Raw genomic sequence first — 25,089 nt, 5'->3', positions numbered from 1 at the left:
CTGTCTCCACGGCAGCTGAATTCTCAGAAAACTGCCTTGGAGGGGAGTGCAGAGCAGCTGCATTTTCTGGAAGTTCTGCTTTAGCCCAATAAAAGAAGTTCAGGTATGATTTCTTTCTGTATCTTAGCTCAAACGTTTTCACTTGAAAATTATTATTATACTGACTCTGGAGGTCCAAGTGGGTCCCACAAAACTATTAGTGTTTTCAACTGCACGTAACCGAAAGAGCAGGGCACAGTGGGTAATGAACATTCATTGACGTTCATGAGTTTCTACATCATAAACACAGATTTATCCTCAGGGTTTGACTGATGACCCAGTTTAAACCACATTGTGAGATGGGAGTAGGGGCAGAGGAATCTCACAGCACTAGCAGGCATGGAAAAGGAATATAACTTCACCAACAATACTACAAAAATGCACAATGGATGAGGGTGGGAGTCACATTTCATATTTCTCTCTCCATAAATTTGATTGACGTACCCATGCTACACCATCTATCCAGTCTGAATTCTGCCACTCTTTGACTTTTCTCCTTCAAGGACATTTTAATTGGATATAAACTATTTGGAAGTTGAAGAAGCACACAATTGTTCTACATATCTCCCTGTAGAAGGGAAATATAATGCAATGTTTTTCAAAGGAATGAATTACTAAATTCTTCTCATAAATTTTTAGATGGGATTCTCAGGGAATCAAAATGACTTTCCTGAGTAAAACGTTTTTAGAATTCCTTGTTGAAAAAAAATTTCGTAAATAAATTATATCTTTTAATATTTATTTTTAAATAAAAGTAAATGATTACTAGTGTCTGCATTCTTAAAGTGGAAACAATTTGAATCTACAGTATGTGTAAGCATGAGCCTAAACACAGTCTCCAGCATTTTTGTGCAGCCACTTTTATCACATGTGAAAAAGCACTTTGTCTGGCTCAAAAATAATAGCTCATTTATTTAAAATCTCCATTGAAACCACACCCATAAAAAGTATTAATAGATATCCCATGGCTCTTGAGCATGCCTCCAGGACAGTTTTAATGATTTATAATGCCCTGAGAGATTGAGGTCTATATATGAAATCTTAATCCTGCTCTGAGCCTTACAGATTTTATCCAAGAACTAATAGTGTTCGTATAAACATACCCTAAAGGGTCAGACTTGCTAATGCGCATTTAATTCTTTCCATGGAAGACCATCTCCCTTGAGAAAACTCTCTAATCATAAAAGTAACAAAGATTTGCAGCAAGAGTCTGACACTGAATATAGAATAAGTAAAGAAGGAGATAGCTGGGTTTGATCACAGCCCTTAACAAAATCCCTTTACCGCTGGGATTTTCGGTTAACTAAAGCTCATCACTTCTAATCGGGAGAAATGCAGAAGGGCCTGAGGCCCAAATAGGAGAAAGTTATGTGGCCAACATGGTAAATACATTTCTAAAAGGAGAAATGTCACTACTCAGGGAAAGAACTAGTAAGATGTTACTGCTCACCAAAATTCCAATGTCTTAGAGAGAAACCATCATTATTGTTTATATTCTCTGAGGGCACCCTCTCTTCTACGCTTCATGTAAAAGGAAATATAAACTACTTTAGCAGCATAATTCAATAGTTCTACATTGCATCCTTTTTATTGCAGAGAAACAGCATTCCTCAGGAGCTTTGTAACATGGTCTCTAATGATATTTGCTGATTTATTAGGACAGTAACAAATAGTTATTCTGAATAAAAATCTCACTAGAGTATCAAAGCTTGTTGGAAATTATGATAAGTGAGCAATGCAATTTTGTGTGTGTGTGTCATTTGTTTTTGGTTTGTTTTTTATTTTTGTTTTTGTTTTTGTTTTGTTTTGTTTTTTTTGAGACAGAGTCTCTCTCTATTGCCTAGTCTGGAGTGCAGTGGCGTGATCTCGGCTCACTGCAACCTCTGCCTCCCAGGTCCAAGAGATTCTTGTGCTTCAGCCTCCTGAGTAGCTGGGATAACAGTCGTGTGCCACCATGCCCAGCTAATTTTTTTTTTGTATTTTTAGTAGAGATGGGGTTTCACCATGTTGGCCAGGTTGGTCTTGAACTCCTGGCCTCAAGTGATCCGCTCACCTTGGCCTCCCAAAGTGCTGGCATCACAGGCTTGAGCCACTGCACCCAGTCAGTGCTAATTTGTTGTTGGCAAGTGACACTGTTTAGAAGTTTTGCCTTAAGAGTAGGCGCTAAGTTAGCCTCAGCATTAGCAATTGTCGATTTTTGGTGTATTTTTTTCCTATCTGCAGATCCTGATGAAGGATAAAAATTGTTTCCCATAGTGATGCTTATTCATTTCAGAGAGATAGCACTGCCATAATCACAAGCTTTGATTTACATGAATGAAGGGACTCTCTGTCCAAGCTTGCGTAAGTGAAATTACCTGGGTGTGTCTTTTATTCCTCCTCCTTTTCCTAAAATGGCTGGAAAGCTCTTTCCTGGAAATTTAGTTCACAATTGAAAGGAGACTCCATGGAAAATGTGTTAGTTATCCCAACTTTCACTCCCACTGAGCTTTGAATCACTTAATGCACATGTCAGGTAACCAGTGTATTCATGACCACCAATATGATAGCTGGCTGTATAATAGAAAACTTTCAAAATGATTCTATAGAACAAAGTATAAACTGTTCCATCTGAAAATAAAATTTAGCTGGGCATAGTATTTCATGTCTGTAGTCCCAGCATTTTGGGAGGCCAAGGCAGGAGAATTGCTTGAGTCCAGGAGTTCAAGACCAGCCGGGCAATATAAAAAGCTTAAATATTAGCTAGATGTGGTGGTGCACACCTGTAGTCCCAGCTACTTGGGAGGCTGAGGTGGGAGGATTGCTTGAGCCCAGGAAGTCAAGGCTGCAGTGAATAATGATTACGCCACTGCACTGTAGCTTGGGCAAGAGAGTATGACCCTGTCTCAGAAAGGGAAGGAAGGTAGGAAGGAAGGAAGGAAGGAAGGAAGGAAGGAAGGAAGGAAGGAAGGAAGGAAGGAAGGAAGGAAGGAAGGGAGGGAGGGAGGGAGGGAGGGAGGGAGGGAGGGAGGGAGGGAGGGAGGGAGGGAGGGAGGGAGGGAGGGAGGGAAAAGAAACCATTTTATCAAAGTGTACTGCTGGCATGTGAGGAGCTTGTTCTTGTTGAGGTTAGCAAGTTCAATAAATAGTTCTGTTCTTTAGCACACCCTTATTACTAATTTCTTTAATATTTACCTCTCCAAAGTAGTTAATTACTTCATCAAGTAATTAATTTATTTAGTAAATTACTGTAACCAATTACAATTACAACAATTGCTTAACACTAACTAAAAATTTATATGGATGGATAGCTTCAGAATCCTTTCTTACTAGAAACAAAATTAGCCTCTTTTTTGGAAACCTGTCTCCCTGATATAGCTATAGAGGTTATCACTGACCCCAGTGAAGTGTGTACCACTGAAACACAGCACATCTACATCCCAACTACAGTCATCTTCACCCTGCCAAATGCATCGCAGACCAAAGGACAAACTCATGGCCAATCATATCTAAGACATTGTATTCTTCTGCCCACTACTTATTAGGTTTGTGGTATCTCAGACCTAGCAGGGGAGTTTGCCTAAGTGCATGGCTTCAGGGATTTTATACCATTTACTCATGTAGTCATCATTTGCAGTCAACAGATATTCTTTTAACTGTTTTAAATTAGGATATGCTAGTGTCTTCTGCATCGTATCAGCTGCTTACTTTTGCACACGAAAAGATTCACCTTGAGTCCCAATAAACTAACCAATAACCCAACAATCAGGTAATCTCTGGTTCTCTGAGGTGCAACACAAATTTTAATTCACAAATTCTATTTGGTTTAGGAGAACTGAAACAGACCAGTGTGTTTATTCCCCAGTGTTCGCTTTGTTTCTGTCAAAGGTGATGCATTTTCAATATACTATTAAATGTTATAATAAGAAATACATAGGTATATAATTCTCAACTTTCCTACTGCTGAGTGAATTCTAAGTTTATTTTAATAGTTATTATACCAAGTGTAGTTATAATACTAAAGGATTACCCTATTGAAGATTACCAAATGATCTGTTCTGTTTGATAGAGGAGTTACCCCAAAGTAGGCATTTACATTTTAATTATTTATATAACTAACATTAAAAACTGTAACAGTTGAAAAGGGTAAGCTAAATTCTAGCTTTACCTGATGCAAAAAATAAGAAAATTGAGACTTTGATACATAATTGCACATATTTATGGAATACATGTGATACTTTGATACATGCATTAAATGTATAATAAAAAATCCAGTGTTGTGAGAAAAACTTGGAAGTGTAATGTCTTCCTCAAACTGGGAAGGAACCAAGAGAACAAACAATGACTAAAGCAAGTCCAGTTTGACAAGTAGATGAGTTTATTCGTGCTTATATACGGGGAACTCCTGGACAGCTACAGGAGAGCGCTGGATATCTGCCCTACCTCCTGTCTCTAAACTGCTTTTAAGGTAATATTTTGGCTCTTTTACTACTGTGTTTGAGCATTGGTAGGTTCTCAGATACTCTCTGGATGTTTGAGTTCTCAGAGACACCGGTTCCTTGGCTGGGAACCATGGCTTTGGCTTATTATCCAGCTGTCAAGGATTCAAGCAGCGGACATACACCCTTAAGTAACCTGTTGGGGGACCTGTCACGATAAATCTGGGAAATTTAAGATATCCATCACCTCAAACATTATTTTTTCTAGATTTTATATTTGTTCAGGGTCTGATGGGTGGCACTGACATGGACACATAGGAGTATATAGTAAGTGCTCACTGAATTCCTCTTGAGTGATAAGCTAGGATACAAGGTGTCAGAAAAGAAGGAGTAAGGATGGACATTGGATATAGATGTCAGGGAAGTTTGAGTGTCTTCTGCTGGTTAAAAGAACAGGATATTTTTTATGTTCATTCTAAACCATGCCTGATCCTTGCCCCCTATATCAATGAATCACTTCCTTGATGGCCCCTCAAACATGACTTCTTTGAAGTTGAGGGTCATTGACAAGGGCTCCTTAGAAGTGCACCGTGGCTACTAAAATTTCTATCTGTGCTTTGTGCTGGGGATCAGTACATGTGTCAACTGGGAATTTTTTTTAATTTAAATTTCTTCCTTTATCTGATTAATAAAACAATGCATATGTGTACTTCATGCATATATAACGTACCTTTTTACATTTCTGTCTACTTTTCATAAATTTTTTATTTTTTTATTTTGGTAGGTTTTTGAGGAACAGGTAGTGGTTAGTTACATAAATAAGTTCTTTAGTGGTTATTTCTGAGATTTTGGTGCACCCACCACCCAAGCTGTATACACTGTACCTAACGTGTAGTCTTTTAACCCTCGCCAACCCCCATTCCTTCCACTGAGTCTCCAAAGTCCAATGTTTCGTTCTTATGCCTTTGTGTCCTCATAGCCTAGCTCCCACTTATGAGTGAGAACATATGTTTGGTTTTTTCAGTCCTGAGTTACTTCACTTAGAATAATAGTGTCCAAATCCATTCAAGTTGCTGCATATATATATATATTATATATATAAAAATATATGTAATATATATTTATATATTATATATTTTATATATATAAATAATATATGTTCTTTGTCCACTCATTGATTGATGAGCACTTGAGCTGGTTCCATATCTTTGCAATTGCAAATTGTGCTGCTATAAACATGCGTGTGAAGTATCTTTTTTTGTACAATGACTTCTTTTCCTCTGGGTAGATACCTAGTAGTGGGATTGCTGGATCAAACAGTAGAACTACTTTTAGTTCTTTAAGGAATCTCCAGTGTTTTCCATAGTGATTGTACTAGTTTACATTCTCATCAACAGTTTAAAAGTATTCTCTTTTCACTACATCCCCTCCAATATCAATTATGTTTTGATTTTTTTATTATGGCCATTCTTGCAAGAGTGAAGTGCTATCACATTGTGGTTTTGATTTGCATTTCCCTGATAATTATTGATGCTGAGCATTTTTCCGTTTGCTTGTTGGCCATTTGTATATCTGCTTTTGAGAACTGTCTATTCGTGCCTTTGGCCCACGTTTGATGGGATTATTTATTTATTTATTGCTGATTTGAGTTATTCATAATTCTGGGTATTAGTCCTTTGTCAGATATATACATTGCAAAGATTTTCTCACACTCTGTGGCTTGTCTGTTAACTCTGCTGATTATTTCTTTTGCTGTGCAGAAACCTTCTAGTTTAATTAAGTCCCATCTATTTATCTTTGATTTGTTGTATTTGCTTTTGGGTTCTTGGACATGAAGTCTTTGCCTAAGCCAATGTCTGGAAGGGTTTTTCTGATGTTATCTTCTAGAATGGTTATGGTTTCAGGTCTTAGATTTAAGCCTTTGATCCACTTTGAGTTGATTTTTGTATAAGGTGAAAGATGAGGATCCAGTTTCATTCTTCTACATATGGCATGCCAATTTTCCCAAAACCATTTGTTGAATAGGCTGTCCTTTCCCCACTTTATGTTTTTGTTTGCTTTTTGAAGATCAGTTGGCTGTAATTATTTGGCTTTATTTCTGGGTTCTCTATGCTGTTCCATTGGTCTATGTGCCTATTTTTATACCAGTACCATGCCGTTTTGGTGACTATGGCCTTATAGTATAAAGTCAGGTAGTGTGATGTCTCCATATTTGTTCATTTCGCTTAGTCTTACTTTGGCTCTTTTTTGGTGCCATATGAATTTTATGATTGTTTTTTCAAATTCTGTGAAGAACAATGGTGGTATTTTGATTGGAATTGCATTGAATTTGTAGATTGCTTTTGGTGGTATGGTCATTTTCACGATATTGATTCTACCCATACATGGGCATGCATGAGATGTGTTTCCATGTGTTTGTGTTGTCTGTGATTTCTTTCAGCAGTGTTTTGTAGTTTTCCTTGTAGAGGTCTTTCACCTCCTTGGCTAAGTTGACTCCTAAGTATTTAAATTTTTTGTAGCTATTGTGAAAGGGGTTGAGTTCTTGATTTGAGTCTCAGCTTGGTTGCTGTTGGTATATAGCGTAGCTACTAATTTGTGTACATTAATTTTGTATCCTGAAACTTTACTGAATTCACTTACCAGTTCTAGGGGCTTTTTGGTTGAGGTTTTAGGGTTTTCTAGGTATATGATCATATCATCAGCTAACAGTGACTTTTGACTTCCTCTTTACTGATTTAGATGCCCTTTATTTCTTTCTCTTGTCTTATTGCTCTAGCTAGGACTTCCAGTACCGTGTTGAATAGAAGTGCTGAAAGTGAGCATCTTTGTCTTGTTTCAGTTCTCAGGAGGAATGCTTTTGACTTTTCACCCCTCAGTTCAATGTTGACTGTGGGTTTGTCATAGATGGCTTTTATTACCTTAAGGTGTGTCCCTTGTATGCCGATTTTGCTGAGGGTTTTACTCATAAAGGGATGCTGGATTTTGTCAAATGCTTTTTCTGAGTCTATTGAGATGGTCATGAGATTTTTGTTTCTAATTCTGTTTATGTGGTATATCACATTCATTGACTTACATATGTTAAATCATCCCTGCATAACTGGTATGAAACCCACTTGATCATGGTGGATTATCTTTTTGATATGCTGTTAGATTTTATTCACTAGTATTTGTTGAGGATTTTGGCATCTATGTTCATTAGGGATATTGTTTTGCTGTTGTTACTATTGTTACATCTTTCCCTGGTTTTGGTATTGGGGTGATACTGGCTTCATAGAATGATTTAGGGAGGATTCCCTCTTTCTGTACTTTTTGTAATAGTGTCAGTAGGATTGGAAGCAATTCTTTTTTGAACATTTGATTAGAATTCAGGTGTAAATCTTTCTGGACCTGGACATTTTTGGTTGCCAATTTTTTTATTACCATTTCAATCTCACTGCTTCTTATTAGTCTCTTCAGAGATTGCATATCTTCCTGGTTTAATCTAGGAGGGTTGTATATTTCCAGGAATTTATACATCTCCTCTAGGTTTTATAGTTTATGTGCATAAATGTGTTCATAGTAGCCTTGAATAATCTTTTGTTTTTCTATCAGTTGTAGTATCTCTCATTTAGTTTCTAATTGAGCTTATTTGGATCTTCTCTCTTCTTTTCTTGGTTAATCTTGCTAATGGTGTATATATTTATCTTTTCAAAAAACCGCTTTTTGTTTCATTTATCATTTGTATTGTTTCCTTTTTGTTTGTTTGTTTCATTTAGTTCTGCTCCAATCTTCGTTATTTCTTTTCTTCTGCTGGGATTGGGTTTTGATTGTTCTTGTTTCTCCAGTTCCATGAGGTGTCACCTTAGACTGTCTATTTGTACTCTTTCAGACTTTTTGATGTAGACATTTAATGCTATGAACTTTCCTCTTAGCACTGCTTTTGCTGTATCCCAGTGGTTTTGATAGGTTGTGTCACTATTATCATTGAGTTCAAAGAATTTTAAATTTCTACCTTGATTTCACTGATGACCCAGCGATCATTCAGGAGTAGGGTTATTTAATTTTCACGTGTTTTCATGGTTTTGGGGGTTCCTTTTGGAGTTGATTTCCAATTTTATTCCACTGTGATTTGAAAAGAGTACTTGACATAATTTCTATTTTCTTAAATTTACTAAGACTTATTTTGTGGTCTATCATATGGTCTATCTTCGAGAATGTTCCATGTGCTGATGAATAGAACTGATATTCTGCAGTTGTTGGGTAGAATGTTCTGTAAATATCTGTTGAGTCCATTTGTTGTAGGGTATAGTTTAAGTCCATGGTTTCTTTGTTGACTTTCTGTCTTGATGACCTGTCTAGTGCTATCAACAGAGTACTAAACATCCCCATTGTTATTTTGTTGCCGTCTATCTCATTTTTTAGGTCTAGTAGTAATTGTTTTATAAATTTTGGAGCTCCAGTGTTAGATGCATATGTATTTAGGACTGTGATATTTTCCTGTTGGACTAGTCCTTTTATCATCATATAATGTCCCTCTTTGTCTTTTTTAACTGCTGTTTCTTTAAAGTTTGTTTTGTCTGATATAAGAATAGCTATTCCTGCTTGCTTTTGGTGTTCATTTGCATGAAATATATTTTTTCCATCCCTTTACCTTAAGTTTATGTGAGTCCTTGTGTGTTAGATGAGTCTCCTGAAGACAGCAGAAACTTGGTCGGTGAATTCTTATCCATTCAGCCATTCTGTATCTTTTAATTGGTGCATTTAGGCCATTTACATTCCATGTTAGTATTGAGATGTGAGGTACTGTTCTATTCATCATGTTATTTGTTGCCAAAATACCCTTTTTTCACTGTGTTATTGTTATATAGGTCCTGTGAGATTTATGCTTTAAGTAGGATTTATTTTGGTATATTTCTGGAATTTGTTTCAACATCTAGAGCTCCTTTAAATGATTCTTGTAGTGCTGGCTTGGTAATGGCAAATTCTCTCAGTATTTGTTTGTCTGAAAAAGACTGTATCTTTCCTTCCTTTATTTTTATCCAGCTTAATTTTGCTAGATATTTGTTTTTATGCAGCTTAATTTTGCTGGATACAAAATTCCTGGCTGATAATTGTTTTAAGGAGGCTAAAGATAGAACCCCAGTCCCTTCTAGCTTGTAGGGTTTCTAATGAGACATCTGCTGTTACTCTGATAGGTTTTCCTTTTTAGGTTACCTGATGCTTTTGACTCATGCCTCTTAAGATTCTTTCCTTCATCTTGACTTTAGAAAACCTGATGACTGTGTGCCTGGGTAATAATCTTTTTGAAATTGATTTCCCAGGCATTCTTTGGGATTCTTGTATTTGGATGCCTAAATCTCTAGCAAGGCCGGGGAAGTTTTCCTCCATTATTCCCTCAACTATGTTTTCCAGGCTTTTAGATTTCCCTTCTCCCTCAGGAACACCAATTATTCTTAAGTTTGGATATTTAACATAGTCCCAAACTTCTTGGAGGCTTTATTCTTTTTTTTAATTCTTTTTTCTTCATCTTTGATGGATTGTGTTAATTCAAAAGCCTTGTCTTCAAGCTCTGAAGTTTTTCCTTCTGCTTGTTTGATTATATTGCTCAGAGTTTCCAGTGCATTTTGCATTTCCCTAAGTGTGTCCTTGATTTCCGGAAAGTGTGACTGTTTTTTTTTTTTATGTTCTCTATTTCACTGAAAATTTTTCCTTTCATATCCCATATCATGTTTTCTATTTCTTTAAGTTGAACTTCAACTTTCTCTGGTGCCTCCTTGATTAGCTTATAATCAACCTTCTGAATTTTTTTTTTTTTTTTTTCTGGCAATTCAGAGATTTCATCTTGGTTTAGATCCATTGCTGGTGAGCTAGTATGATCTTCTAGCGGTGTTAAAGAACCTTGTTTTGTCATATTACAGGAAGTGTTTTTCTGGTTCCTTGTCATTTGGGTAGACTATGTCAGAGGGAAGATCTGGAATTCAGGGGCTGCTGTTCAGATTCTTTTGTTCCATGAGATGCTCTCTTGATGTGGTGCTCTCACCCATACCCTAGAATGGTGCTTCCTAAGAGCTGAACTGCAGTGATTGTTTTTGCTCTTCTGGGTCTAGCCACCCAGTGGAGCTACCCTGCTCTAGGCTGGTACTGGGGAGTGTCTAAAAGAGAGTCCCGTGGTGTGATCCATCTTCAGGTCTTGCAGCCATGGATACCAGCACCTGCTCCAGTGGAGGTAGCAGGGGAGTGAAGTGGACTCTGTGAGGGTCCTTGGTTGTGTTTTTGTTTAGTGGACTACTTTTGTGTTGATTGCCCTCCAGCCAGGAGGTGGCACTTTCAAGAACTCATCAGCTGCAGTCCTATAGGGAGGATACAGACTTGCCCTAGGGACACCTGGTTAAGTATTCAGGTTTGTCAGGTGGTGGCCAGGGCTATAGAGCTCCCATGAGATTGTGACCTTTGTCTTTGTCTACCAGGGTATAGAAGAATGCCACCCACACAGTCGTTGACTGTGAATTCAAAGTGAGGAAAGCAAGGGCCCTCTTTCAATGGGGAGGGAACTTCAGAAACTTTTTTTAAATCTCTAATCCCTAGGCTTCTTAGTTTATTTTTCCAAAGATGGAGAAGACATTGAGTGAAGGAAAAAAATACTTATTGTAAAATGATAATTTGGGGCTTAAGTAAGGAAAAAATATGCTTGTGTTAATTTTGTTGTCATTGTTGCTAAAAACACCCCATTTGTCCAAAGCAAACTTCTAGGAGCACAGCTAAGTATCACAGCATAAAATAAAAATCAAGATAAAGTTTGATTAGAAAGAAATGCTGATAGATATTCAAGTAAAACAAGAGAGTGTTCATTTTAGAGATGAACAGACAAGACTTTAAAATAAGTAATTGTGTGCCTATTACTTAAGTTTGAATTCCAACTGCCAGGGGCCCATCATTAATTCTTGTTCCAAGCAAACATATCTTTTTCTTCTTTTCAGAAGACTCTTTGTTTAATATCTCTGGAACTTTTGTTTCATTTTTTAAAGTCTTCTACCTCACTTGCTAATGGACAAGGTTTCCCTTTGTCTTTGGCTAGATATTTCTTTCTTAAAGGCAAAGAGAAACAATGGTGCTTTTATCTATTTCTACTGGGAATGAATTGGGCCTGGTTATCTGAAATCCATGCCTATGACCAAGCAGCAAGAGCCAATGTGATTATAGCAAAGAGATGAACAAAAACACAGCAAGAATAATGCAGAATTAAAAATATTTTAAGTTACTAGCAACTTTCGTAAAAATAGGTGAAACTGACTTCGCCAAGTTATGACAGTAAAAGAAATATGATGCAGTTTACTCTATTTTGCTTCTGACCTGCAAGCTGTCCTTGGTCATACCTAGGAATAGGTCAATCTAACTTTGGGAAAGTAAGGATGATAATAGTTTCTCCCTAAAACGAATCCCTTCCTTGCTCAGGAACTGAAAACCATCTTTGTAAGATTAATGAAAGGCCACAAGAATAAATTAAGAGAGGCGTTGAACTCTGCTAAAATGTAGGTGTAGTTTCTATAATCCCTTACTGCTCAGGACACAGGAGCCAAGTGGCCAGAGGTCACAAGAAGGGTGTAGTTTCTATAACTCTGTACTGCTCAGGAGTCATGTGGCCAGCAGTCACAAGATTTGTGACTTCCAATTGCTCCTATAGATAATATCACTATTGTAGAATTTAAGATTGGTTTTTGATATGTTTCTCAGATCTACCCCACCCGGACTTGTGACTCATGGCTCAGCTGGTCCTGTGGTCCCACCCAGAGGCAGATTCAGTGCATGAGGACCATTTTCTACAACCCTGTAATTCCCCAACCAAGCAGCAACACCCATTCCCTAGCCCTCTGCCCAACAAAAATTGTCCATAAAAACCCTGACCTCCAAGCCTTCAGAGAGACTTATTCAAGTGATAACTCCGGTTCTCCTGCATGTTCCTGCCTCGCGACAATAAAACTTTTTCTATGGCCGGGCGCGGTGGCTCAAGCCTGTAATCCCAGCACTTTGGGAGGCCGAGGCGGGCGGATCACGAGGTCAGGAGATCGAGACCATCCTGGCTAACACGGTGAAACCCCGTCTCTACTAAAAATACAAAAAAATTAGCCAGGTGTGGTGGCGGGCGCCTGTAGTCCCAGCTACTAAGGAGGCTGAGGCAGGAGAATGGCATGAACCCAGGAGGTGGAGCTTGCAGTGAGCCAAGATGGCGCCACTGCACTCCAGCCTGGGGGACAGAGCAAGACTCTGTCTCAAAAAAAAAAAAAAAAAAAAAAAAACTTTTTCTACTGCAATGTTGTGGTCTCAGTGAACTGGTTTGGTCTTTGCAGTGGGCAGGAAGAATGTGTTGGGTGACTGATTACACAGATATTAAGGAGAGAACAACTGGGCTGAAATTGCTTAGTAACCATCCATTCAGTCCTTCATTATTTATTTTCAAGAATGCATGGCATGTTAATATGTAACATTCTGTTAAGAGTTTAATGAAAAAAGTCACTAAATATGATTTTCTCTCTTTCTCTGTCTCTCACTCTGTGTGTGTGTGTGTCTGTGTGTCTGTGTGTGTCTGTGTGTGTGTGTACACAAATAGACATATGTAGTAGACAGGGGACAGGGAGAAAGGCAGATTCTAGAGATTCTAGGCAGGAAAGGAAGGAGTTTGCAAGCAAACTTGAAAGTTATATTTTAGGCCGGGCGCGGTGGCTCAAGCCTGTAATCCCAGCACTTTGGGAGGCCGAGACGGGTGGATCACGAGGTCAGGAGATCGAGACCATCCTGGTGAACACAGTGAAACCCCGTCTCTACTAAAACTACAAAAAACTAGCCGGGCGAGGTGGCGGGCGCCTGTAGTCCCAGCTACTCGGGAGGCTGAGGCAGGAGAATGGCGTGAACCCGGGAGGCGGAGCTTGCAATGAGCTGAGATCAGGCCACTGCACTCCAGCCTGGGCGACAGAGCGAGACTCCGTCTCAAAAAAAAAAAAAAAAAAAAAAAAAAAAAAAAAAAAAAAAAAAAAAGAAAGTTATATTTTAATATCTCCAGAAATTAGGGCAATCAAGCTGGGTGCAGTGTCTCATGCCTATAATCCCAGCACTTTGGGAGGCTGAAGTGCAAGGCTCTCTTGATCCAGGAGTTTGAGATCAACCTGATCAACATAGCGAGACCTCATTTCTCTGAACGAAGCATATATATTAACTGTGATCCCAGTTACTTAGGAGGCTGAAGTGGGAGAACTATTTGAGCCCAGTTGGTCGGGGCAGCAGTGAGTTGTGATCATGCCACTGCACTCCAGCCTGGGCAACAGCTTGAGATGCTGTCACAAGTAATAATAATAATAATAATAATAATAATAATAATAATAATGGATCCTCATATATTTTTATTTAAAGCATTTACAGGCTTTAGGAATAAAAATTATAGATATTTCCTCAGAGATCAAATTTATAGAAATGATATTTGACAGATTTGATAATATAAATAGGATTGAATAGTTTAGCAAATAAAAATATAGGACACCAGTTAAGTTCAAATTTCAGGAAAAAACAAATTATTTTTGTATAACTATATTCTAAATATTGCATGGGACATGCTGAAAAGACTGCAAGGCAGTTGTGTTTGCTTAAAACAAAAACTAAGGTTGACTCTCGGCAGCTGAAATTTGTATTTCTACAGTGGACACAATTACTTATCCTGTCTTCTCTTTTTTTAAAAAAATAAAAACTCCCCTATTTTATACAAATATTTTTAACATGAAACATACTTATATTTTAAAATTATTTTTTATTTATCTAAAGTTCAAATTTAACTGGGCATCCTGGATTTTGTCTTGGTAACATTAGAAAATGCTACAATTACTTTAAACATTTTTAAAAAGAACCAATCCAGATTTTATGTAATTTGAAGTATTTAACACTCAAAAAAGGGAGTGTTATCCTCGGAGCTTGATAGAAGCCTTTTTCATTATATCTGAATTTTAATCCTGTTTCAACCCAAAGGACCTAATCCCAATTTTGTAAATGTATTTTTTTAACCTTGAAATTTGCAGATCTAGGAGAGGAAAAGAGTTCTTAATATCCTTGGAATATCTGTGTTTCTCTCTCCGCATTGTTTTGCATCATCCTAATATGTCCTTACCTAAGACAGTCACCCCAGTCTATCTTCTGTCACTTTCTCTCTGCCTAGTTGTACATAGTTCTCTGGGGTGTTTCAGGGTGGGTCCAGGGTGTGTAGACCAACCCTGAAATCTGTTAGTTACACTCCATGAATTCTTCAGATCAACAGTGACAAGAAATATTTATAAAAGTGGCTGAAATATTTATAAAAGGGTTTAAATTTCCCTGATTCTGGGTAATGTGACTATAAATTTCTTTGTATTTTAGGCTCACAATACTGAAGTCCACTACACTTTTCTAAAGTCTTTTTTAAAAAAGTAGTTTCAGTTTCACAGCAAAGGTGAGAGGAAGATATAGGGATATCCCCAATATATCCTCTTTTATTGGTTGTCATCTCATGAATTCACATATTTAGCCATTTTCTGTAACTTTATCACACACCATAGATGTTACCTTAGTATTTTCCAGAGCGGCCTTATGTATAGATTGGTAAAATTTCCCTTCCTTTTTCTGGATGCACTATATTCTTGAATCATTACCATTGAAGTCACGGCCAAGGCACTATTTCAGTGTAGGTATATAGTCACCTAATAATAATGTATGTTTATTACTGATAGTTATCATATCCAGCAAAGTATGTGCCAAACATTCTAAGTATTTTAAATGTATTAAGTCACTTGTACATAAAGTATGTATTATCATCTTAGCTTTGCAGAAGAGGAAACTAAGAAACAAAGTTATACAGTTAGTTATGGTGGATTTGTCAATTTCTCTTTGTATGTTAGTCAAGGTTTGCTTTGTATATTTTCCAGCTATATTTAAGGAGCATACATGCTTAGAATTATTATCGTCACTTAGTACATATATGGAAATATTTAATATTATATTCACCCCCTTTATCTCTAATGATTTTCTTTGCCTGAAAACTTATTTGAATTTATAAGTGTTATTTATATATTCTGGAGACAAGTCCTTTGAAAGCTTTGTGTATTATAAATATTCCTTACCACTTATCTGACTTATCTTCTCATTTTCTTAAAGGTGTCTTGATGAGCAGAAATTTTAAATTTTGATAAAGTACAGTGTATAATGTTTCTAATGTTTCTTTCTTCTTAGAGGCAGTGCTTTCCAAGTCCTAAGAAACTTTTGTCCACCTCAAGATCAAGAAGATATTCTCCTGTGTTTTTTTCTACAAGCTTCATTGTTTTAGCTTTTTATTTAGGTTTATTATCCATCCTGGAATGATTTTGTGTATCATATAAGTTGCTTTTCCTCAAAAGTCATATCATCTGCTTTACTTTTGTTTGCTCTTCAGTGGCCTTCAAGTAGCTGTTTTGTTGGTTTATTTGTTTTTTTCATGTTGACTGGTCTATAATTATTATCCTGGTAGGGTTAATCCAATTCAATCTACTTTGCCATTACCGAAGCTATTCCAAACACAACCAACCTCTTCATGTCCTGGGAGCATGGCGATAATGCCTAAATAGTTAACTCCTTCTTCTAGTATCCTGCCAGATGAATTTGTATCAGGAGCAGATGTGTCATGTTCTGAGAGTTGCACTAAACCACCAATCATGCAGTTGGTGAGGTCTTTGAGAAAAATGAGAAATTTTGGGTTAGGTGATGGGAAAAGTGTGTGTCTTACATAAAGGTTAAGTAACCCTACCCTAGAGTGTATAAATATTAGCCTATTGCTGTCATTAAAGTCATTTGTCATGTATTACATATGTTTTATTGCTTGGTAGTAATCTTTTAGTTTGAAGTAAATCCTTTCAATAGCAATTAGATTTAAAAGTACATGTTTAATGAAAAATTAAGTAGTGAATTTACATTTCTCTGGACAGTTGATGACAAGTAAATAATTTGTTTGTCTATGTTTACCATCCAATATGGGGGCAATTCTAACAGTAGAAATTGGAAAAATCAGAACACACAAATGTGCTAAAGAACTACTAGTACCTACTTCAAGATTTAGCAGTTTTATTGACAGTTTAACATATCTATCTGAAGACAATCACTTCACAAACCCCGTAAGATTTACTTGCATATCACTAATCAGATCAAACAATTTTTCTTCTGAATTAATTTATTTTTAGTTCCCAGGTTTGTTATGCATATAAATACAGCAATAGCTGTTAAAACATTGGCTTCATTAACTGAAATTAAATTTAGAAAATAATTTAAATGAAGCCATTTTTATATCAGTATCATAAGAGGACTCAAACAGAAAAGCAGTTAGTTTAATTTTTCTTCATCCAAACTATAAACTCAAGACCCCTTTTTAAGTTTATTCTTTTAATCAAATATCCAACGTGATCTGGAAGCTGTTATAAACTCAGTTATAAATTTCAATATAGAAAATAATATTGAAGGAGGGGAGGAGCTAGATGGCTAAATAGAGGGCTCCACCAATCATCCCTCCTGCAAGGGCACAAATTTAACAAATATCTATATAAAAAGTGCCTCCATAAGAACCAAAAATCAGGTGAGTACTCAAAATACCTGGTTTTAACTCCATATCACTGAAAGAGGCATGGAAAAGGTAGAAAAAACAGTCTTGGATAGCCAATGGCAACCTGTCCGCATCCCCCAGAAGTGGCTGTGTGGCATAGAGAAAAAATGTGTGCTCTTGGGACACGGAAAGTGCAGCAAATGTGAGATATCGTATTGAACTCTGTACCGCCCTGTTACAGCAGAAAGCAAAGCCAGACCAAATTGAGTTGACACCTGCCCACAGAGGGAGTATTTAAACCAGCCATAGCCAGAGGAGTATGGCCCATCCCAAGAGCTGGAACTTGAGTTCCAACAAGCCTCACTAACTCAGGCTGGAGTGCTCTGGGGCCATAAATAAACTTGAAAGGCAGCCTAGGCAACAAGGGCTGCAACTCCTAGGTGAGTCCTAGGGCTGAGCTGGGCTCAGAAGCCAGTGGACTAGGGAAACACATGACCTACTGAGACATCAGGCAGAATAGCTGGGGAAGTGCTGGCACCACGTCGCCTCTAAGCCCAGACTGCACATCTCATGTCTCTAAAAGAGTCCCCTTCTTTCCACTTGAGGAGAGGAGAGGGAAGAGTGGGAAAGATTTGTCTTGCATCTTGGATGTTGGCTTAGCCACAGCAGGAGAGGGCACTGGTCAGAGCTGCAAGATCCCCTTTCCAGGTCCTAGCTCCTAGACAACATTTCTAGACATGTCCTGGACTAGAAGGGAACCCACTTCCTTGAAGGGAAAGACCCAGTCCTGGCAGGATTCATCATCTGCTAACTGAAGGGTTGACCCTGAATAAACAGCAGCAATACCCAGGTAGTACATTGTGGCCCTTGAGGAAAGCAGAGGGAATAGTAAAGGTGACTTGTCTTGCACCATAGACAGCAGCTCTGCCACAGTAGGGTAGAGCACAAGACAGGCTCTTGGGGTCCATGATTCTAGGCCTTGGCTCTTGGATGGCATTTCTAGACCTGCCCCGGGTCAGAGGGCTGCCCACTGCCATGAAGGATGAGTCCCAAGCTAAGCAGCATTCACCACAAGCTGACTAAAGAGCTCTTGGACTTTAAGTAAACATTGGTGGTGGCTTGGCAGAATCCCTCCATGGGCCAGTGGTGGCAGTAGGCACAGAGAGAGGCTCTCTGCTTATGGCAAGGGGAAGGAAGAACAAGAACATATACACTATGGAATACTATGCAGCCATAAAAAAGGATGAGTTCATGTCCTTTGTAGGGACATGGATGAAGCTGGAAACCATCATTCTCAGCAAACTATCGCAAGGACGGAAAACCAAACACTGCAAATTCTCACTCATAGGTGGGAATTGAACAATGAGAATACTTGGACACAGGAAAGGGAACATCACACACTGGGGCCTATCTTGGGGTGGGGATGGGGGTAGGGATAGCATTAGGAGATATACCTAATGTAAATGACAAGTTAACAGGTACAGCACACCAACATGGCACATGTATACATATGTAACAAACCTGCAGATTGTGCACATGTACCCTAGAACTTAAAGTATAACAAAAAATAAAAAAGAGGCCGGACGCGGTGGCTCAAGCCTATAATCCCGGCACGTTGGGAAGCCAAGACGGGTGGATCACAAGGTCACGAGATAGAGACCATCCTGGCTAACATGGTGAAACCCTGTCTCTACTAAAAAATACAAAAAAACCCAGCCGGGCGAGGTGGCGGGTGCCTGTACTCCCAGCTACTCAGGAGGCTGAGGCAGGAGAATGGCATAAACCCAGGAGGCGGAGCTTGCAAGTGAGCTGAGATCGGGCCACTGCACTCCAGCCTGGGCGACAGAGCGAGACTCTGTCTCAAAAAAAAAAAAAAGAAAGAAAGTGAAACCAGCACTACTGTCCCATAGAAAAAATATAAGGACTTTATATTGTGGTTTCAGTGCCAGCTTAGCCTCAGTACAATAAAACATTAGGCAAATTTCTAAGGTTATTTTTGGCTCCAAACTCTGGCTCCCAGACAGCATCTGTAGACCTGCTCAGGGCCTGGGGAAACTCAACAACCTAAAGGAAAGGACACAAATCTTGCTGTCTTCACCAGCTACTGATCATAGAGCCCTAGGGCCTTGTGTGAATATAGGTGGTAGTGAGGTATTGATTACAGTAGGCCTTTAGGCAAGACCTAATGCTATGCTGGCTTCAGGTCTGACACAGCACAGTCCCAGTGGTGGTAGGTACAGGGGTGCTCACATCACCACACACCCAGCCATAGGCAGCTCAGCACAGAGAGTGACTCCATTTGTTTGGGAGAAAGTAAGGGAAAAGAACAAGATTGTCCACCTAGTAATCCAGAGAATTCTTCCGGATCTTATCTAAGACCACCAAGGCAGTACCTCTACGAGTCTCAAAAAAAACCACAGTGACATTGGGTTTGGGGCCTAGGCCCCCCTGAATACCTGGGAAGCCTTCTCAAGAAAGACAGGCATAAACAATCCCAGACTGTGAAGACTACAATAAATACCTACTTCTTCAATGTGCAGACACCAAAAAACATCTGCAAGGATCAGGATCATGCAGGAAAACATGACCTAACCAAATTAACCAAATAAGGCACCAGAGACCAATTCTGTAGAAACAGAGAATGGAATCTTTTATACAAAGAATTCAAAATAGCTTATTTGAAGAAACTTAAAGAAATTAAACATAACACAGAGAAGGAATTCAGAAATCTATCAGATAAATTTAACAAAGATATTGAAATAATTCAAAACAATCATGCAGAAATTCTAGAGCTAAAAAATGCAATTGACACACTAAAGAATGCATCAGAGTCACATAATAGCAAAATGTATTAAGTAGAAGAAATAACTAGTGATCTTGAAGACAGGCCATTTGAAAATACATACTCAGAGGAGACAAAAGAAAAAAGAATAAAAAACACTAAAGCACATCTATGAGATCTAGAAATAGTCTCCAAATGGTAAATCTAAGAGTTATTGTCCTTAAAGAGGAAGTAGAGAAAAAGATGGGGTATAAAGTTTGTTCAAAAGGGTAACAGAGAACTTCCCAAACCTAGAAAAAGATACCAATATTTAAGTACATGAAGGTTACAGAACACCAAGAAGATTTAACCAAAAGAAGACTACCACTTTGGTGGTGGAAGGAACATAGAGTTGAATTAGGCTAAATTTATTGATTTGGGCCCACTAAGTAGAGACTCTGCATTTAATGTTGCAGCTCTGGGAGTTAAAAAGGTTCTAATAGTTTATTTGCTTGGTTAGCTGAAATATGGATTAAAAGATGGCCCACCGTGAGTGAGCTGTAAATGCCTGATCTCTCTTTGTTTAGTGCAGAGGAAGGGATCCAAAGGCTTAGGGAGGTTGGGATAGTGGAGTGGATTAGTCACTTTAGACCTACTCATTCCAGCTGGGAGGATCCAGAAGATATGCCCTCGACCAATGCTTTGCAAAACAGATTTGTGAAGGCAGCACCTGCATCTTTGAAGATCCCTGTAATTGTTCTTCTCTGTAGGTCATATCTAACAGTGGGAACCACAGTCACTCAACTGTAACATTTAAATACAATAAGAATAATTGGATCCCAAGGTGGCAGGGGCCAAGTGGTGGCACTCAACCATCAAAGGCAAGGTAGGCATAACTACCATAATAAACAGCAAAGACAAACTGGCAATCAGAATAGTCTGACTTTTGTAGAGCTCTGGTATTGGCTAGTTACTCACAGTGTTCCTAAAAGTGAAATTGATAGGAAGCCTATTGCATTCCTACTTAATTTATACAAGCAGAAACTTCTAGGTTGAATGGATGAAAGACTAATTTGAATTATAGAAACAAAGAATCACAGCCCCTCAATCAACTTCCAGACTTCAGCCAGTTTACAGACCCAGATAATGAAGGGGAGGCTGGGACCCTTGTGCAGGGACCTAACTACATTACTCACAATTAATGCAGTGAATTTTTCCTCCCATGCTTCCCCAAGGAAACCTCCAGCCTTTTACCAGAGTAAATGTGCACTGGGGAAAGGGAAACGATCAGACATTTTGGAGACTACTGGGCACTGGCTCTGAACTGATGTTGATTCCAGGGGACCCAAAACGTCATTGTGGTCCTCCAGTTAAAGTAGGGGCTTATGGAGGTCAGTTAATTAATGGAGTTTTAGCTCAGGTCAAACTTACACTGGGTCCAGTGGGTCCCCAGACTTATCCTGTGGCCATTTCCCCAGTGCCAGAATGCGTAATTGGCATACACATAATTAGCAGCTGGCAGAACCCCCACATGGGCTCTGACTGGTAGGGTGAGAGCTATTGTGGTGGGAAATGCCAAATGGAAGCCTTTAGAGCTGTCTCTACCTAGAAAAACAGTAAATCAAAAATAATATCGCATCCCTGGAGGGACTGGAGATTACAGCCACCATGAAGGATTTGAAAAGTGCAGAGGTGGTGATTCCCACTAAATCCCCATTCAACTCTCCCTTTTGGCCTGTGCAGAAGATAGACGGATCTTAGAGAATGACAGTGAATTATCATAAACTTAACCAAGTGGTGACTCCAATTGCAGCTGCTGTACCAGATGTGATTTCATTTCTTGAGCAAATTAACATAACTACAGGTATCTGTTACGCAGCCATTGACTTGACAAATGCCTTTTTCTTTATTTTTGTCCATAAGGTGCATCAGAAGCAATTTGTCTTCAGTTGTGAAGGCCAGCAATATACCTTTATGGTCCTACCTCAGAGGTATATCAACTCTCTGACTTTGTGTTATAATCTTATTCGGACAGAGCTTGATGACTTTTTGCTTCCACAAAATATCACACTGGCTCATTACATTGATGACATTATGCCAATTGGAGCCCGCGAACCAGAAGTAGCAAACACACTGGACTTATAGGTAAGATATTTGTGTGCCAGAGGATGGGAAATAAATCCAACTAAACTTCAGGGACCTTTTACCTCAGTAAAATTTCCAGGGGTCCAGTGGTGTGGGCCTGTTGTGATATTCCTTCAAAGATGAAGAATAAGTTGCTGGATTTGGCCCTATAATCAAGAAAGAGGAACAATGCCTAGTGGGCCTATTTGGATTTTGAAGGCAACACATTTCTCATCTGGGTGTGTTACTCTGGCTCATTTATTAAGTGACCCAAAAGACTGCCAGTTTTGAGTGGGGTCCAGAACAGAAGATGGCTCTGCAACAGGTCCAGGCTACTGTGCAAGTTACTCTGCCACTTGGGCCACATGACCCAGCAGATCCAATGGTGCTTGAGGTGTCACTGGCAGATATGGATGCTGTTTGGAGCCTCTGGCAGGCCCCCATATGTGAATCACAGTGGAGGCCTCAAGGATTTTGGAGCAAGGCCCTGCCATCTTCTGCTACTCTTTGTTTTGAGAGACAGCTTTTGGCCTGTTATTGGGCTTTGGTGGAAACTGAATGTTTGATTATGGGTCATCAAGTCACCACACAACCTGAACTGCCTATCATGAACTAGTTACTTTCTGACCCATCTAGCCATAAAATGGGTCAGGAACAGCAGCTTTCCATCATCAAATGGAAGTGATATATATGTGATCAGGCTTGAGCAGGTCCTGAAGGCACAAGTAAGTTACATGAGGAAGTGGCTCAAATGCCCATGGTCGCTACTGCTGCCACCCTGCCTTCTCTTCCTCAGTCTGCACTGAAGTCCTCATGGGGAGTTCCCTATGATCAGTTGACAGCGGAAGAGAAGACTAGGGCCTGGTTCACAGATGGTTCTGCATGATATGCAGGTACCACCCAAAAGTGGACAGCTGCAGCACTACAGCCCCATTCTAGGAGATCCCTGAAGGACAGTGGTGAAGGGAAATCTTCCCAGTGGGCAGAGCTTAGAGCAGTGTACTTGGTTGTGATGCTTTATGGAAGAAGAAATGGCTAGATGTGCAATTATATACTGATTCATGGGCTGTAGCCAATGGTTTGGCTGGATGGTCAGGGACTTGGAAGAAGCATGCTTGGAAAATTGATAACAAAGAAATTTGGGGAAGAGGTATGTGGATGGACCTCTCTGAGTGGTGAAAAGCCGTGAAGATATTTGGATTCCATGTGAGTACTTACCAATGAGTGGCCTCAGCAGAGGAGGAATTTAATAATCAAGTTGATATGATGACCCGTTCTGTAGATACCACTCAGCCTCTTTCCCCAGTAACTCTGTCATTGCCCAATGGGCACATGAACAAAGTGACCATGGTGGCAGGGATGGTGGTTATGCACGGGCTCAGCAACATGGACTTCCACTCAGCAAGGGTGACCTGGCTATGGCCACTGGTGAGTGCCCAATTTGCCAGCAGCAGAGACCAACACTGAACCCTTGATATAGCACCATTCCTCAGTTTGATTAGCCAGCTACCTGGTGGCAGATTGATTATACTGGACTTCTTCCATCATGGAAAGTGCAGAGGTTTGTCCTCACTGGAATAGACACTTACTCCAGATATGGGTTTGCCTATCCTTCATGCAATGCTTCTGCGAAGACTACCATTCGTGGACTCACAGAATGCCTTATCCACCATCATGGTATTCCACACAGCATTGCCTCTGACCAAGGCACTCACTTTACTGCTAAAGAAGTGCAGCAGTGGGCTCATGTTCATGGAATTCACTGATCTTACCATGCTCCCCATCACCCTGAAGCAGCTGAATTGATAGAATGGTGGAATGGCCTTTTGAAGTCAAAATTACAATGCCAACTAGGTGACAATACTTTGCAGGGCTGGGGCAAAGTTCTCCAGAAGGCTGTGTATACTCTGAATCAGAGTCCAATATGTGGTACTGTTTCTCTCATAGCCTTGATTCATGGGTCCAGGAATCAGGGGTGGAAGTGATGCCACCCCCTAATACCCCTAGTGATCCACTAGCACAATTTTTGCTTCCTGTTCCCAAGACATTATGTTCTGCTGGCCTAGAGGTCTTAGTTCCAGAGGGAGAAATACTGCCACCAGGAGATACAACAATCATTCCATTGAACTAGAAGTTAACATTGCCACCTGGACACTTTGGACTCCTCCTACCTTTAAGTCAATAGGCTAAGAAGGGAGTTACAGTGTTGGCTTGGGTGATTGACCCAGACTATCAAGATGAAATCAGTCTAAGGTAACTTTCATCTCACAACAAAGGTAAGAAAGAGTATGTATAGAATACAGGAGATCCATTAGGGCATCTCTTAGTATTACCATGCCCGTGATTAAGATCATGGGAAACTACAACAGCCCAATACAGGCAGGACTACAAATGACCCAGACCCTTCAGGAATAAAGGTTTGGGTTATGCCACCAGGAAAAAAACCACACACACACACACACACACACACACACACACACACACACACACACACACACATTACCTGCTGGGGTGCTTGCTGAAGGCAAAGGGAATACAGAATGGGCAGTAGAAGAATGTAGTCATCAATACCAGCTATGACCACATGAACAGCTGCAGAAATGAGGACTGTAATTGTCATGAGCATTTCCTGCTTCTATTGTTAAAAACATGTTTGTGCATGTATATACTTATACTAAGAAAATATCTTTATTATATTTCCTTTCTCCTTTATCATGTGACTTAAGATTGATTAACTTCACATCAGCATTTAAGTATTGTTAACTTTATGTAATAGTATTTGGGTTGTGGATTGGTGCATTTCCGGTTGTATGAAGGATAGTTGTATTGTGTTAGGCATAATTATGACCTTATTATTATCTTTATTTGAAGATTATGTATGATGTCATGAGGTGTGTGTGGGTTCAAGTTGACAAGCGGTAGACTTGTGATGGTTAATACTGAGTGTAAACTTGATTGGATTCAAGCATACAAAGTATTGATCCTGGGTGAGTCTATGAGAGTGCTGCCAAAGGAGATTAACATTTAAGTCAGTGGGCTAAGAAAGGCAGACCCACCCTTAATCTGGGTGGGCACAATCTAATCAGCTGCCAGTGCAGCTAGAATATAAGCAGACAGAAAAATGTGAAAAGAGAGACTGACCTAGCCTCCTGGCCTACATTCTCCCATGCTGGATGCTTCCTGCCCTCAAA

General features: G+C 39.3%; 1 protein-coding gene and 1 long non-coding RNA gene across 24 annotated transcripts in view; one reads left to right on the top strand and one right to left on the bottom strand.

The window, feature by feature from the left end:
• The window catches only part of LOC139359089 (uncharacterized), a 672,031-nt gene that overhangs the window by 225,058 nt on the left and 421,884 nt on the right, over positions 1 to 25,089 (bottom strand). Inside the window, exon 7 of one of the 23 annotated variants that reach the window (XM_071081226.1) lies at positions 13,824 to 16,151. The exons of the other annotated variants lie outside the window; for them this stretch is intronic. Within the exon in view, the coding sequence (XP_070937327.1) occupies positions 16,134 to 16,151 (18 nt within the window). The 3' untranslated portion in view covers positions 13,824 to 16,133. Of the gene's footprint in view, positions 1 to 13,823; positions 16,152 to 25,089 lie in introns of those variants that run through there. 23 annotated transcript variants of the gene reach the window in all.
• LOC105481748 (uncharacterized) overlaps positions 53 to 25,089 on the top strand; it is a 32,049-nt gene continuing 7,012 nt past the window's right edge. Inside the window, exons 1-2 of the long non-coding RNA XR_011614736.1 lie at positions 53 to 103; positions 21,810 to 21,919. This is a non-coding gene — a long non-coding RNA (uncharacterized lncRNA). The remainder of the gene's footprint in view (positions 104 to 21,809; positions 21,920 to 25,089) is intronic.

The sequence above is a fragment of the Macaca nemestrina genome, chromosome 16 (genome assembly GCF_043159975.1).
Source record: "Macaca nemestrina isolate mMacNem1 chromosome 16, mMacNem.hap1, whole genome shotgun sequence".
NCBI classification, from domain to species: domain Eukaryota; kingdom Metazoa; phylum Chordata; class Mammalia; order Primates; family Cercopithecidae; genus Macaca; species Macaca nemestrina.
Note: the sequence above shows the minus strand (reverse complement) of the source record. Positions and strands in the feature narration are given on the sequence as shown.